We start from the raw sequence: 17,448 nt of genomic DNA, 5'->3' as shown, positions 1-17,448 counted from the left end.
ATAGATCCTTTGATATCTCATGAGACAGAAACAACTACTAAGAAAATCACTATAAAGGGGACCAGACAATTGGCTTGCCAGAATTTAACCAGAGCTATCAGGAGCTGCCAGCACACTGCAGTTTAAGAGAGAACTTTTTGATCACTGAATTGATTTTATTTTCCAGTAGACCTACAGAGGGGAAGGTAGACCTGTGCAAATATACAAGCAATGAAAGCCAGAACATAGGCTGTAGCCTCAAAGAATGTTTCTATGTGAAGCTTTGATCTCTGAATTTCATGGAATGACTGTTGTGTACTTATATGTAAGGCTGTCTTGACAGCAGGGATTTCTAAAAACTTGGGCCACAAAAGCTGAAATTTCATTCCACTATTTCATCATTTTTAATGATGTAAATCATTCCCTATTTTACTGAGTTTGTCTCTGGACAGTAAGCAGGTATGATTTAAGAAAGGCAAAGCAGGTGAAAATTAGCCTACTACATCATGTTTTATTTTTAAAACGTGACGAGGTGTGACTCAGGTGGAAGAGCAGCTCATGTGTAGACTGCAAGATAAATGTGGAGTGTTGTGTCAGGAAGGCCCTCCGACCGGTCGAGTGGGTCCTGGTCTGCCAGGGAGCAGATGATCAACTGTGGCAATCCCCAACTGGAGCGACCGTCAAAGAAGATGATGATGATTTGGGGCATCTGACATTTGTTTGCATAAATACAAAAGATATTTTAATGCATATTAAACTGTAAAATTACAGTGTGAGGCTGAGGCAGAGCCTGTGTTTTCTGCATATGGGAGAGGCCTGTTACGTTAACAACATTGCCTGTTTTATTGTGTTTGCACTGAGTCTTATAGATGGAATCAAGAAATTTGTACATTCCTATTGTAAAAACTAAATTACTGTATTTCATACACATATGGACCCAGACAGAGCCTTCTGTCCATACAGATTCAACAGAGTAGAACCACCGGTATCATAGAGGCAGTGTAGCCAGCAGTTCAAGCGAGGCAAACCTACAGTACATGACGAAGAATTTCACATTGCAGTGTAAGACTGTCAATCACTGAGGACAACGATGCTCGCATTGCTATGAAGCAGAGGCAAGTGGTCATAAAATTGACTTAAATGAGTAATCGTCTGTTTGGCTGGCAGGCGGCAAAAAACTAATTGACAGTCGAGGGAAAAATCTCACTCTGCGGGGCGACTTCACCATGAAGTGCAATGCATGCTGGTACATGCCAACACACCAGTTGGAACTGGAGTTCTAGCCAGGATACACTGGCCTCCAGTGCCTTCAAAAATGTTTGTCTACTTGTATATTGTGCTCTGAACAAGCTCCACTTCATATTGCAGATACATCTGATGCCCCATCACATACTCTGAGACAGTCTTGTGCCAGTCTTCTAGTTACATCTACCCCCCATCATAGGAAAGGTGAGAAAGCAGGTTCTGTCTGCCACCAAACTTTGCCTGTTTCAAACAAATGTAAAAGATAGATTTGTTTAACCTTGCATTTAAATAGTGTCTCTTCATTAATATTCTAACGTATAACTGATTAGATTAATCCTGCTTTCACATTTTAAATTCTAATTAGACTACACTGTTATTATTCATACCAAGTATTCTCTTATCTTAAAGCTTTGTTGTTTTATTCTTTATGTTGCATTTAATAATTCATTGTTATCGGTTTTAAATCTTTTCTGTGTAAAGCAAGTTGAGATGCAATCAATGCATGAATTGTACTAAAAAACAATAAATGTAATTATTGCTTTTTTTTGTAAATATATGTAGGCGTTGTATTGATGCATCTTTCAATATGAAAGACAGTGAGGTAGTTAAACTGTGCTGTGTACTCCATGGAGTACAAAGACAAAGAGCACAATTTGGATGTCCACTTTACAAAAAGCAAACTGAGCAGTGGGATACTCGTATAAATATACAACACCTGCTGCCTGGTGGGACTTTGCTGGGCAGAAGAATGCCTGGGCAGTTAGTGAAAGAAACAGCTAACTTGGCTCGATAAAGATAAGAGAACCACTTTCAGAAAATCCAAGAAATAATAATACCACATACTAAGAATGATGCTCGATTTAAAAGGGATGCCTGCAGTGTAATCGACCAAAGATGGAGACTACAAATGAAAAAGAAATTTGTGCATTCCTTTTTTAAAAATGGTTGCATTTTAGAGCAAAAAACCTCATGAAACCTTAACATTAGATATGCTTACGAATACAGACAGAGCCTTCTGTCTGTACTGAGTTCATTTTGTCTGAAAGCTCATGGGTAAAGACAAAACCGAGCAATACCACTGGATGTCACAGAGGCAGTGTAGTCAATAGTACAGATGAGACATGACGACAGGACATGACAATGAAGCTCGCATCGTAATGTTTGCAATGGCTGCACAGACCACTGCTGTCTCCTCTTTTTCAAAAGGTTCATTATTACAACCTCTGCCCGCGTCACCATGTTTGTTGCTGTCAGAAACCTTTTTTTGGGGGTAACTTTTGACTCTGAGTAGCGCCATCTAGTGGATGTATTGTTTAACATCCATGCTGTTTCCATTTTCCTTTGTAAAATGGGCATAAATAAGCTTTAGCTCTTTATGTTATGCATTATGATGCCAGATTTAAAAAGAAAAAAAAGTCATCAAATAGACAAAGTAAACATAATTTGAAGAATTTCTAAATAAATAAATAAATATGGTAAACTTTAGGGTGTGTTACCATTAAGCAGTGATTCCCAAACCTTTTCATGGGCCTCCCTTCAGAAACCAAAAAAAGTTTGCACCCTAACCCAAAATTATTACCATTTTTATTAATCATAATATGGAAAGCAGCAGTACTCAACCTAAATTCTACTGACATAAAAGTCAGTATGATAGCATCAGCAAACTGTTGTTTGTTCATTTCCCCTTCATAAATCAGATCCATTCACTCTGTATATTCCTCCCCTGGTCATCCACACCCTCCTTGTAGTGGCAGTTTAAAGAACACCGTACCATAATGTTGATTATTATGTTGATGAGGAATGAAAGAGTTATAATTTAAAATTTGAATAGAATGTATTTCATTAATAGTGGAAAATATTCAACTGCCTCACCAGTTTAAAATTTATGCCATCTGAAACTAAACTACAAAAATATTAAACATTAAAAACAGGTTTGTATTTTTTTTACATCCAGACAACATTGTATCATTGCGGAACAACCTATAGGAATAAAAGTGTTAAAGATCATCTGAATATTTCAATAAACTTTATATCAACAAACTATCATAAACCTCCATAAACGTTTCAATCATCATTTGTGTTTATATTTAAATGCTTGTGTTCAGTTTCCTGGTGTGTGTCTTTCCTGACACACAGTGTGTTGCAACCATTTGTTGTTGCTGCCATCTTTGGCTAAGTGCTTATGAGTTAAAATAAAATAGTTATCAATGCATCTCACACTCTAACTTATATTGTTTGAACAGTATATAAACCTAAATACACATGGCAACATTTACATTTTAACAGTTTTCCATGACTTAATTACCAAATAAAATGCATTAAACAAAAAATGGAACTTTACTCATCTATTAATGTGGATCAATTTTTTTCCAGATAGCAAACTGACAGAAAGACATTTTAGACCTTTTTTTTTTTTTTTTTTGGTGAGAGATAATCGTGCTGAAACGTGTGAGGAAGGATGCAATAAATGGATCCAGTATGACCTCCAGAGAGTCATGTGACAAATTGAAACTCTGCTATTAGTTTCCCGAGGGCTCTACCTCTTTTTAAAAGTATTTCACCACAATTGGGGATATATTGTGGACCAAAAATGGGTCTGTTACCCAGAGGCAATAGTGTACCATAGAGGGAGGTAACCACACATTTATCAGGGTCTGTTATATAAACCAAATACTGCATCAGTGTATAGTACTTTTTGGCAAACAGGATGAATCTTTATCTTAAATGATGGGAACATTTTCTCTGTCAAAGCCCCACAATAATGAAAATAACAGAATGCCGGTTGGCTTGCAGTATGGTGCTGGCTGTGCTTTGCTGTATGAGTGTTTGTGCAGTACTATATATTAACTCTTAGCTTTGATATTCTCATCACTTGTTGGAAAACAAACAAGGCTGAAGCAGCGTGACACATGAAACAGTCTATATGAAAAGCGTCTCTGGGGGATGACCAGTCACAGGGATCGACGGAGATGAGGTGACCCAGGGGGCAGAGTGTCTGTACAGAGCTATAAGCTTGGATGTGGACCCAGGTGGGGTGTGCACACCATGTGACCCCCTTCACCGCGAAACCTTGTCATTAGCGGCAGCCATCACCTCGGGAAGGGAGAGCTCCTGAGGATAAGGTCAACCATTAGCGCCTCAGAAGGCGCTGAACGACATCTTTCAGTAGAGACAGAGCGTCTGAATTGGACATGAGACAGAGCCTCAGACAGACAATATGGCTGACCTCTGTGTAACAGCGCAGGGGGAATGTCCTTCACAGGGTCATTTATAAAAGATATTATTGGATTCTATCAGGGCAGTCATTTATCAGGCCTGGAGCTCATTAGCACATAGAAGGACACACCATTATTGCTGCACCCGCTAATTAAATAGTTAATTGATAAATATTTAAGTGCTACCAATTAAAGTCAACATGTTTTTGAAAAATGCACAGCTCAAATGACTGCAAATTAGCTATATACTTTCTTTTCTTTATCTGTACACTCTGTATCATTACAGTCTCCACACATTATTTACTGTGTGAATAATGAAGTTATTTACTCAACACCACCTTGTCAGGCGATAATCCCTGTCATTCCCAATGTTTGTCTTGATCTGAATAATTAGCTCGTACCAACACCAACACACGCTGCCCTCATACCTACAGTATGTTAATGTTTTGTGTGAATGTGTCAGTGTAATTATGCAGCTAATGGTTTGTTAGTCAGCACCATATAGCCTAATGGTACATATACAGTACAGAAAAGTGTAATTTTTAATGACTCTACATTCATGTGAAAACAACTGCAATTGGTGACATATTTTTATGCAACTTCCTCAACTTAATATTTAGGTTTTGTCACTATTCTTCTATTAAAACTTGGGGCCCTATTTAAATGATTCAATAGCACATAGCCTGGTGTGTAGCGCAAGTGCATTTAAAGTGTGTCCAGCTCAAATTTGCAATTTAAACAATGCATAATCTGGTTGCAAAGTATCAAGTGAGTAATCATAGGTGTGTTTTGGGTGTAACTTTAATTAAACCAATTGGAGTGTCACTTCCCATTCCCTTCAAAAGCCAGGTGTGCCCGCAGCTACGCTCTGCATTCTGCAAATAGGAGAAGCAAACATTTTCTTGCCGAGGTTATGGATCAGCTCATAAAGAAACTTAGGGGATGCTGGAATGATGCATTTGCAAAGAAATGCAGTGCAGCAGTGACAGAGCAGGATGTGCATATGGACAGCTGGCATTAATCTCCAAATCATCTGACAGGAGGCCACAGATGTCTGTTACAGCCTGGTGGGATAAGTTAAGTTTACAGTCGTCTTCAATGAGAGACAGGTATGTGGACCATTGCTGGTGGACCCTCTGCTTCCACCATCTCCAAGTCCTCTGTCCTATCAACAACTCCACTGACTACATATGAGGAATGTATGTATGTGTGTGACATACAAGTGTAAGCACATTGTTAATGCAAACTTTGGATAGTAGGACAATACTGCGCCATTGACTTTAAATCAGGTTTTTGAGGTGAGTGGTGCAGTTGCTTCCTGCTTCCTCAAGATAGCAATGCACCAACAATGCACCTAACCACACCTCACCTCGCAGGGTGCTTAGTGTAAAAAAAGGCAGCTGCGTTGGTCGGAAACTAGCAGTGACAGTTGTGTTGTGCTGCGCGCCACTTTGTGCAAGGTGTAAGACTGACAAAGATTAGATGATAAGAAAAACTTGATATGTAAAACGATGTTGTAACTGATAAGAATGATGGTGAACACCAACATCCCATTTCCACCTGGTATTAAAATGTGATCTGTATCCAGATAAGTTATCCAGATTATGGTACAGATTGCATTTACACACAAACACAACGCAAGCCAGACTACCTCCAGATATGGTCTGGCAGATCTGACCCACGTTTTTAAAAAAGTGTTATTAGAAAGACAGAACAGAAGACATGAACCTTCCTGGTCTTCATTAGGAAAAACTCTAACAGACTGATTTAAATCTTTGTAAAGGGGGTTCTTGCAGTGTAATCCTACTATGGCCAGGTGAGATCTATATGACATGACTCCTCATTCAGCACACACCACATCAACCTGACTGGCCTCATGATGTGTCAATTGTCATCCATCTACTCCTGCAGCAGTGTCTGCCTCCTAAATGCTAGGAAAGCTAATAAACAAGTCGCAGCATGCAGCCTGCAGTCTGCACCGCGTTCTCACATGGACTCCCTCCTGAAGCCCAGCATGCACGATGGAGCAGGAGTATCCATTCACAAGGAAATCCATAATGGATGAGGCGCCACCGTACTCCAGCATGGATGCTGCATTTGTTGTGAATATGCCAGAGACAGCATGTCACGCAATGTGGTCCGCAAGTCAGACGGTAAGAGCTGTTAAAATGATAGCAGGGACGTAAAAGATAAAATTCTGATGTGCTGCCAAGCCAGACGCTAACCATCTGTGCAGCCTCCGCTTTTTTCTCATAACGAGGTTTGGTGAGAATGGCTCAGTTCTCACAGTGTGATTGGCAGCTTGGAGGGTTGGGCTTTAACCCACAGGCACTCACATCACTATCATTCCAGCACCATTTAAATACCCACTACTCACCTTGGGGTTTGAAGCACTTAATGCTAAGGAATACTCAACGCTACTACTACTGCGTTTTTTCTATTCTAAAAGCACAGGGATTCTGCAGAGCCAGCAGATCGGTGGAAAGAGATTAAATCAAGGTAGCCACATTTCTATTTCCCTCTAGTTAAACATATGGACACTACATACTACATCAGCAAAAAATCACTGGCTGTCGTCTAAGAACATCAAATATGAATGTACCGAAGATTGGATGGACCGACGACAGCAGGGAAGGACCTTGAACATAAGTAAAAGCAAAATCCTTGTCAAGTTTTAAAAGGCGTGAACATATTGTAAAATTAAATTTGACAACGTGAGTTTAAACACTGTGCTTTAGGGCTAATTATCCTTCTAGTCTCGTCTTACCCTGCATCACAGTAACCCACGCCACAACTTTTGCAGTCGCTGTAGAGGAACACAGAATAATTCATTTGACTTTGACAATTCACTTTTGGTAAATAAAGCAGAGAGGCATGAGAACAATAGAGGTTTGTGAAGGTAGATATTGATCTTGTGATTAGCTGGGTCAGGGTTAGGGGTTTCAAATACAGCAGCTTGGTCAGTGGCCCTATGCTTCAAATCATGACTCTGTAGTCACCCCTGTAGCATCATTTCTGGAGGTGTGTCTAGAATTATGTTTTAATGTGTGGTCAAAGTCAGGTGGCCACAGCTGGGTAAATAAAAAATCTGTTTTTAACAATTATAAATTGTCTTCATTTGATCGATCAGATCGCAAATTCCCCTTCAACCAAAAGCCTTCTGGCTTCCAGCCAGTTCCCAGTCAGTTTCTAGCTTCTTTCTGCCTACTGCAGGTGTCACCATGTGATGGTGCTTCCCTCGCAAAATCACATAAACCAATAGAGTGACAGTGCTGGAATGTAACTAGCTATTGTACAGTGCAGTCAGGCTAACTAGTTACTTGTTTGTTCATACTTTGTATTATTAATCTAAATTTGTAGCCATTCCTTATAAGTATAGGTTAAGCCAGCCAGTATAAAGTTACCATAAAGACATCAACATGAACCACCGCACACTCAACCTAGTTGCTGTGATTTTATTTGAAGTCATCGTGTTTTGCCTGTGGCTTCCTGCAACAGAATTCTGCTGAGTGAACCTGAAGAAGCCACTGGCGAAATGTGTTGTTCGCTTCAAATAAAATCACAGTAACTCAGTTCAGTGTGCAGTGGTTTATGTTGATATTTTTACCTGAGATGGTCATGCAACCAACCAGCACCTGATCCCTGATGCTGCCTGTGCAGAGGGAATTCTGGTTAGTCATTTACAAAGATCTTTACCTGCTGAAAAATTAAATTGATTGACGCACTAATGCATCAATAATTATATTTCAAGAATATGATACGTATTATTGTGAAATGGGCCTGCATAATGAGTACTTTTACCTTTTTGGTAGCTTTACTCAAGTAAGATTTTGAATGCAAAAGTCTTACATGACAGAGTATTTTTAGACTGTATTTTTGCTACAGTCAAACACAGTACATTTTACAAATCTTTTAGACACACTTCTGCAAAATTGCATGCCTTTACCCTTCAATGTGTGAAGCTTAACCTCATCAGGTCTTGTGTCCATGTATCGTTTTCCCCTTTGCACTTCTCTCACTGCTCAATTGCAGCAGAAATGAGTGGTGAGAGAGACAAACAAAAAGGCTGCATGTGGGTTTGTTTCTATGACAAGCAGACTGATATTAGCTAGAAGGTTTTCCTGTTTTTTCGATATATGAAGGTGAGAGGTAGCTTGTTTCCCCCGAGCTGCAGCCACCTGTGTTTGTGGCTCTTCTCCACAGTACTGGAGGAAAACTTACTTCCAACCACAAAGTGCAGGAACTTGTGCTCCATATATTGGAAGGCATAAGTTAGCAAGGCTGCAAAACTTCAGTACTTGGGGAAACTAAACAGATTGGTCTGCTTTCATATGTTGTGCTGCTAGCTTGATATACTCACTGTGTAACCACAAATAAAGTAATAAAGCTTATTACTAAAAATGAATGTTGACTTGTGTAAGACAGTGTAACTTACATAAGTAAAGTACTTATTTCAACCTAAACTGTGATCTTTTCCAAAGGCCTATCCAAGCACTTTTGGTTCCATGTCCTACCAATGTAACTTTTGAGTTACTGAGAGTTCTGAACATGCAAAGCTCACACTGCAGAGAAATACCTACAGAGTCACGATTTGAAGACAGACTGATGGGTCTCATATGGACCTTTCAGTCAATTAGGAATAAGTCAGTGTATGAGTCTTACCTTCTCCTGCGTTATAGGCGAGGATGGAGCGAGCTCTGGTCTGCTTGCCCTCTGTGTTTTTTCCAGAGCAGGTGTTGGAGCACAGAGACCAGGGGGTCCAGGGGCTCAGGGCACAGTCCTTTGGGCAAGGTACCTCACAGATGGCCGGCATGGGAAGGATGGCATCGCGGCACAGCTGCCTCTCCACATATTCACCTGGATGGAAAAAAGCAGATTTCGGGTATTAAAAATGTGTCATAAGTTTTATAAAACGCGATTCCTACTCTCATTAATACATCATCATTAAATATGACCAAGATCAAGAACAGCAACAATTTTTTGGGATGTCAAAGTTTCTGAAAATTTATTAGCTTTTTTTTTTATCATATATTCTGGAAAGTTAACTCTTTAGAGTCGGTTAGGTCAATCCAAGTGATAAAGAACCAAAATTGCAGAGGTGCAAACATGGTAAAAATAAAAGATTTCAAAAGCAAATTAGAAAGACACATTATCCAAAAGCATTACAATTGAACTTTCAGCATTTTTTTTCTACTTTGCTGCCATTTGCAGACTCAAAGGCCGGTAACAATCATAAAGCTGTAAAAATGTAAGTTTGTCTGTTTAAGCATTTGAAAATATCTGCACATTAAAGGTCTAAGGATGGATGGAGCTTTATAAAAACCTTATTCAAATAATCTCATATTGTTAACTTATTGCTGTTGGCTAAACCATCTTTCAGTGGTCTCTACTGGAGCCTGCTCGTGGGCTATGCACTAGGGAGAACTTTTACTGTCTGTATCTGTTAAGTTGGTCATAGTGGAGGAGTTGCTCATTTTTTCTGACAGTAGTTGCATGGTTTGCCTCTGGAAAGCTACTGAATACAAGAAGAGTCATCGTGCCATGAAAATATCTATGAGGTGAAAACAATCACAAAGCAAACAGAAACATGGATCATTGCTGAGATTTAAAAGCAAATACCAGAAGTTTGTGACCAAAAGCTTAGAGGCGTTTTGTCCATTGGAACAATGTAAGGGGTTTTGTTTTGAATTCCTGTTACAAAATGGATATAAGTTGCTGTAATATTTTCAAGATTTTCAAATCCTGCCTTAATCATGAGCCTTGTGCAAGTTGTGATGGCTGTGCCCACAGTTACACAATGAAACGTTTCACACACTCACATAAAACACATCAGTTTCTTTATTAGCACCTTTGATAACACACTGTTTTCTAGTTGAGTTACCTGTCTGCTGAGTTCAGCCTTCCTGGTCTGACAAAACATGGGGCTGAGGGCGGAGCCTGATTTTATGCAGAGGCCCAAGCATGGACCATACCAAGAGCTCTGATATCAAGGGGGGATCAGGGTTTTTTGTGTTGAGTTTTACTTATTGCCTAAGTCGGTGGTGCCCAAATTGGGTCTGGGGGATGTGCAGAGTCAAGAAGACCAGGGGAGATGTAAGAATGACACAAAATTGAACAAATACAATCAATCAATCAATTTTTTTCAGTTCCATCCCCTATTATATCACTATATAACTGATAAAAAATTATGGGGTTGCAGGAGAGCTTCTGAACAGGGGGTATGCCAGAAAAAGTTTGGGAATCACAGAACCACACACATTGATCAGCCAGTACATACGTACATACATTATGTTATGTCTGTTAGTTGACTTAATGTCTTGTTTTGTGCCTTAGTTTTCATTAGAGGTACGTAAAGGGACCTACAAACACTTTTATTTCAGTTGCCTTCTGTTATTTGCTTTGTAGTTTTTGGGAAAAGCTGTGTTTCCTTGTGCCTTGACTGCTTACTCCATGACACAAGTATTAATGGATAGTTTGCTGAGGCATATGTGAGTAATTAGACACTATTCCATATGAGTGAACAGGCCTCATCCTGACCTGTTATCAGGCTGCTTCATGGTAATAAAAAAGCATACTGTATGTATCTCATACTGCAGCTAAGATTTACCATCACATTCTAGTTGTATTTCTTCCACAAAACAGAACAAAATCAAAATCAAAGAGAAAAATAAAAATCATCAGACTCCTGCTTATTGTTCGCCAAGAAACAAGGTTTGACATCAAAAGTTGACATCTTCATAAATAAATGGAAGGTTTGAAAAAGCGTGAAATGAACATGAACGTGTACACACTGGTGACTCTGACAGCTACACTGAGCACTAACATGTTCATTTCTAAATCAATGTGTCTGAGCAAAGCAAAACTACCATGAATGCTCACTAGAAAAGCAGCAGCTCAGCACTGTTTATCTATGTTGCAGGAACTGAAAATGGACACACACACATGTTAAATAGTAGAAAACCCGAAGCAGCTTTTGACTATATTGTGCCAATCTAATCTAAAATGTGTTTGCATACTTTTTCAATCACCGCAATGCATAAATGACACAGACTTGACCTCTAATAAATAATTTTCATGTGTTTAATACATAATACCACCTAAGTGGACATTAATACTTCAACATACTCCACTCTGACACACTAAATCAGATGAGGCGGTTTAAGTAGAGCAAACGGATGGCTGAAAATGTTAAGGCGAGCAAATATTTGAAAGACTACACTGCATATGAGTGCTAGAGCTGCATCATTCTTGCTAAAATGTGAATCACGACTTTCCTCACTAAAAACTGAGATCATGATTCTCTCACTCTTTTACTTTTTCAACAAAAACATTTATTACACTCTTAGATGCAGTAAAAAAAAACAAGTCTGAGATGCCTGTCTACTGGGTGTTACACAGACAACACAAACATATGACATATCAAAGTGCGTGACTTAAATTGAACACATATCAAAGTGCTTTAAACTTAAAAGTCTCTTGTAAAATACCGCAATTCTCGACTTGTTCCAAAGCAAATCAGTTGATAGGAGAATGCAGCATGATGTGAATGCATAGGGGACTGGGATCAAGTGAATCCTCGTCATTTAGAAAAAATAGATGTATGAATTCAAATCATGTTTTTTTATGATTAATCGTGCAGCCCTAATGAGTGTTCAGAAATCTTTTTCCTCATGTAGGAGAGTCACATTTTTCCCTACAACAGCATGTGTGAGAAATGTTTGGAAAGGATTTTCTCAAATAATGGCCAGGGCCTTTATTTATGTCAGCTTGACAGGGCACCAGGCCTTAAATTAGACACAGGCCTTTATTTCTAATTCACAGTATCTGATAAGTATACTTGGTCACATTTTAGTATGAAGCCTCATTGTTTTCTGATCTGCTCCTGTTTACCCTCTTAAATGTTTGTCAATGCAGTATGCTGATAGCATAAACTCAACACTTCTTGTATCCGTTTCAAATTAAAAGCCCTATATTGTTTCAGTGGACAGAATCCATTCATTTCTTAATAAGACTTTTATTGTGAGACATTTGCAGGAACATTTGCCATTAAACTCAGAAGGACCTTAGCTAAGTAGTTTTTGTGCTTCAGTCATGACAATGAAACTACCCTTTGCCTTCATTAGATTCGATTGTTTTTTTGCTCAATACATGATCCTTCCTTAACTAATTAGTTGTTGTGCCTGAGACTAGCCAAATCTTAATCATTGTGGTTAATGATGAGTGAACAGTCACATGAAATATTTCTAAAATAGAAATTTGAAATTGTTTTGGAAAGAAAGTAGCTTGCACCCTACTGTACTGCAGACAAAGGCGCTTCATCTTTTTTAAATGGCAGGCAACTGGATTTGCATAAGGTCCTTGAAGACATTTATGTGCAGATCCTAGAGAATACTTCAATACATGTTCTATAATACATGACCTGGATGACTCTGAATCAGTTCTTCTGTACTTCTGCAATCAATCAGTTAATTTCTCAACTGGTCTTCTGCTTTAAAAATGTAAAGTTTTATGACTTTTTCTCATATATGTCAAAATCCTATTTTCACAAACTCCTCGTAGAATTAAAATGACTCAAGATCATCTACGGACTCTGTGTATCTAAAGTTATCACGGAAATTTTCACGAGTCAATCAGTGTTTTTTAATCAAAATAGCTAATTTTCAAAAACTTGCTCTAGTGCATGGACACAGATATCAACTTGAAATTCATGACCCGTGTCCAGGAGTGTTCACTAAGCCTACGCTTACAGATGACTGAGAATTTCCACAGATGTGTTGCTTTACACTTTGGGATGGACACCTTGCGACTGCACTGAAGAAGCCCTTTTGGATGTCTTCAAGAACCTTAAGCAAGTCCAGATGTCTATGTACTGCTCCTAGAAGACTGAGAATCTCCACAGACAATGTGGGTTGTCCTTAGTTTTGATGACTATTCATCCAAGTGTTCAATTACGAGGACACCAAGGCTGGAAACATTTCTGCTTTTAATTTCTTTACAGAAAATAATTGAGCTAGAGGCTCAGATCTACTGCTGAAACTTTGAAGGTTAAGCAGGAGTTGCAGGCCATTAAGTTCTTCAATACAGATAGTTCTGAAAGACTCAAGTAGAGTGGGTGTCAGATGTTTACTGGTTTATAATGGAGGTTTTTTCCAAGATTTGTTTTTGATGCAATGGTAGAACAGAGATGCTTAAGTGACCAGTATTGATGTAGATCTGCTAGGCTGACCTCACTCTCCATGCCCCCCTCATCCCTTTCCACCCCAGCCCATCCTGTGGCTGAAGGACCGTATCTGTGAAAATCTCATCTTGAAGGCCCAGAAGAATGGCAACCAGTGAGTTGAGTGATACGTCTGGGACCCCGGGGAAAAAACAGATCCATTTTCATCAGAGGGAGACAACACGAGATCAATAAGAGGCCAGTCAACAGAAACTCTGAGGGATGCCACATGGCTGTGGGGGTGGAATGGTGATGGGGGATGTGTGACAGGGGTAATAGAAGACTTCCATGTGTTCGATGCTGGAGGAAATCATTAAAGTGTCTGTATGACACTGATGGCTTTCATGATGTCTTTTGTTATTGGATCACTGCATGGGTTGACTCTACTTTTTGATAATTTATCACATCCTGCAGTCTGCACTGGTTAACACAAAGCAACAGTAAGGACAGTCACACACTCAGCTAGAAAAGTTACCATTAACAATCTGTACTGAAAGATGTTTTTGTGTGGTTATTCGAGATAACTGATAGTCTATTCACCTCTTTGATCTGGAGTAGACTTCTTGTCCAGAGATTCTTAGTGTTCTGGCCATTCCTTTAACACCACCAACAGGTTTTTCCAGTTGTACACAAGATATGTCAAAATCGAATAGGCATTCTGGACCCTTTCTTTGTCCTGTTGTACCACTTCCAAACCTTGAGAGATGAGGTTGATCAGGTTAGATCGGTCTGGGTGGATGGTCTGGTCAAAAGGGTGCATAAATTTGGCATAGGAGGCAGTGGTTTGGATCCCATCTGCCACCAACAGTCACTCAGTTTATTTGCACATGTCAAGCAATGCTGAACAGCCTGAAAACAGCAATGATGAAAAAGAATTTCACCTGCACAGTAACACCAAACCAGACATAAAAATGTTTTGATCCTAGTTGGATCTTTGTTAGATCAAAAACATATGGTCAATTTTGACCTGGACAAAAATTTACCATGATCAAAGGTTGTTTAGACAACAGGCTGTAAGTTCAGCAATTACAAAAAATGACACTTTTTGAACAAAATATCAAAATAGACCTACATCAGGACTTTTGACCTGATAGATCTACATCTGGTCAAAAAATGGTCTTTTTTTGTAATTTCTGATTCATCAAAAGATCTTTCTGAAATCATCATTTTCTTTGTTCAAGTGATGCGTGGCTTTGAGTCAGTGTGCAGGTAATATGCAGAATCTGTAGGCAAGGGACAGGATTTTGCAATCAGATGTGTCTTTGTTTGTAGTCCGGGCTTTGGTTGCATGCAGGTAAACTGTCTGTGTGGTGAGCAAAAAAAGCAGAACTCATTGGCCAAAATGCAGTCTCAGAGCCACTTGACCATGGGCTTTTAATTAGCTTTAAAAAATGCATTCATAACCAGATAGAGATTAGCCTCAAACTCCTTCCTCGCTTCTCAAGTTGTGAATTGGACTGTAATTGGACTGGCTTGGCCTGGATATCTGCTGACTTCCCCAGAAGTCCTGAAACATTAACAGTTCCCCCAAAAGGCTAAATCAATGTTAGATGATAGCTAATGGATTCCCACATTGGTGTGCAAACACAGCCTCCGAAACCTCCAGTGGCCCGTTTGACACCAGGGAACACAGTACTCTGGTGTTTCTCTTACTGGTTTGGCTCCTGGCACCCTGGGGCTGAGTCAGCTAATTAGACAGCTAACTCCACAGCTGGACCAAGTTAACAAGCTAACCGCTGTAGATAACAGCAGACAGTGGCTAGCCTACTTTAGCAACAAGTGAACGAACCGCTGTCTGTTCATCAGCCAATTGTAAGCTAAAATTCCTTTGGTCAGTACTCTATCTTCAAACTAGCCTTATAACATTTAATGACAGCTTTATGGCACATCCAAATAGTACCACGTTACTTGAAGTCAAGAAAAACATGCATAACACGGTTACAATGGTCTCATGAAGGCCAGTTTTCAAAACAAACCACACATGACAGTTCACTGTCATTTTAAAACATAAAACTGAACAGTTTATTTAAGTTTGATAATGTCAAGTTATCATAACAAAGAAATCATTGGCTTGGTTAATGTCATGTTGTGTTAACAAAGATATTATTGGCTTGAATAATGTCAAGTTGTCATAACAAAGGCATCTCAGTGTTAACTTTTATAATAATTTATAAAACATAGACAGCTTTATGCTCATGACGGGTGTCGTGACATGGTCTTATGCACATCCAAATAAAGTGCTACTTTACACTTTTCAACGGTTCTTTTAGCCATGGCCACAATCTTTCCCCAACCTCAAGAACCAGGATCTATCTCCTTATCTATTGTAGTTATACTTACCTAAATTTAGCATTGTTTCGGAAAGTACTGACAAAAGATGTTTCCCTGACAGTGAGGGTGCCAGATCAGAAAAATCATTGTTTTTCTGTGAATGGCAATAAGGAAATAATCTTTTTTCAGTTAGATTTGGGGGTTAGGTTTCCAATGAGTTTCATATCATGGCAGCAGCTACAGAATGACATAAGCAGGGAAGATAAATTCCAGGAACAGGCTGAATTAGATTACAGGAACAGGCTGAATGACTACCAGTCAGAATAACAGCAAATATGTCACTTTTTGGGAAGATGACTGACTTTCAGTGCAAATGAAAGTCATATCAAAAACGGCCTTGTAGCATGAGTTTCAGAGAAAGCACCTTCCCTCCTCTCCTGTTCAGCATGGTGTTCAAAATCATTCTGCTAAACTCACAGATCTGAGCAGCTCAAGTGATATCAGCTCGCCCTGAGCTCAGCAAGCAATTGAAGCGATCAAAGAGAAAATATTCTTTTTTAACATTACACACATCAGACAAGTCAAACCGCTGTCTGAACCTCTGTTGATGGAAATGTACCAGACGGAGGCTGACATCTCCTCTATTCAATTCTGCCACATCCGGGGGAGATTGCCTCTCACGCAGTCAGAGGTAATGGGGAAGAAAGGCAGCCTAAATCCAAGCTGACTGTGTGGAGCAGGCTGCGTTAATCTAATTTACCAATAACTCTGATTCAACAGGGTGCCATAAAAGGAAGCCTACACCTCTTTAGCTTGAGAGCCTTTCAGAAGATGGAAGGAGAAGAAGAAAGAAAGAAAGAAAGATGAAGATGAGGTCACCTTGAGGAGTTTTTCTTTTACGGCTGAGACTGAAAGTACTTACCTGGAAGTATCCACCAGCCATTTAAATGGATTCAGATAATAAAGAGTGCCCTAAGGAATAGAGGGACGGAGGGGAATAGGTAAAAGATGGAGCAATGAATATATGAGGGTTGGCTAAAGGATAAGTTATACTGTAAGATCTCTGCTTGATAAAAGAAAGTGTTCGCACGGTCTGTAGTGATGTGAGCTGAACAATGGGGGATTGGGATTTTTTCTTCATTTTTGTACAGAATTTTTCAGGGTGTTCTGGTACATTACCAAATGACATAAAATATACTTAAGTAGGATAATTATGCTTACTGTGGCAATACATCAACTGTGTCAAATCCAAGGCTTGAGCTATCAAAGGCCTGGAATATGCAGATACTTTTGTATGTCTCTTGTGTGTCATTTTTGCCTTGTTACGTCATATTTGTCTTGTTAGATCTTCTTTTTCATCTTGTTACTTCTTTTAGTCATTTTCTTTTTGTTATGACATTTTCTTGTTACATCTTTTACATCCTTTTCACCTTGTGATGTATAGTTTTTGTTGTTTTCATCTCATTTCATCATTTTCATCTTGTTACAACTTTATCGTCTTTTTCATCTCATTACATCTTG

At 39.2% G+C, this 17,448-nt stretch overlaps 1 protein-coding gene across 1 annotated transcript in view; it reads right to left on the bottom strand.

The window, feature by feature from the left end:
* Positions 1–17,448, bottom strand: part of thsd7aa (thrombospondin, type I, domain containing 7Aa) — a 227,290-nt gene that overhangs the window by 61,400 nt on the left and 148,442 nt on the right. Inside the window, exon 7 of the mRNA XM_084738887.1 lies at positions 9,102–9,296. Within this exon, the coding sequence (XP_084595013.1) occupies positions 9,102–9,296 (195 nt within the window). The remainder of the gene's footprint in view (positions 1–9,101; positions 9,297–17,448) is intronic.

Source organism: Lutjanus erythropterus, chromosome 16, assembly GCF_056507025.1.
Source record: "Lutjanus erythropterus isolate fLutEry1 chromosome 16, fLutEry1.hap2, whole genome shotgun sequence".
Lineage (NCBI taxonomy): Eukaryota > Metazoa > Chordata > Actinopteri > Lutjaniformes > Lutjanidae > Lutjanus > Lutjanus erythropterus.
Note: the sequence above shows the minus strand (reverse complement) of the source record. Positions and strands in the feature narration are given on the sequence as shown.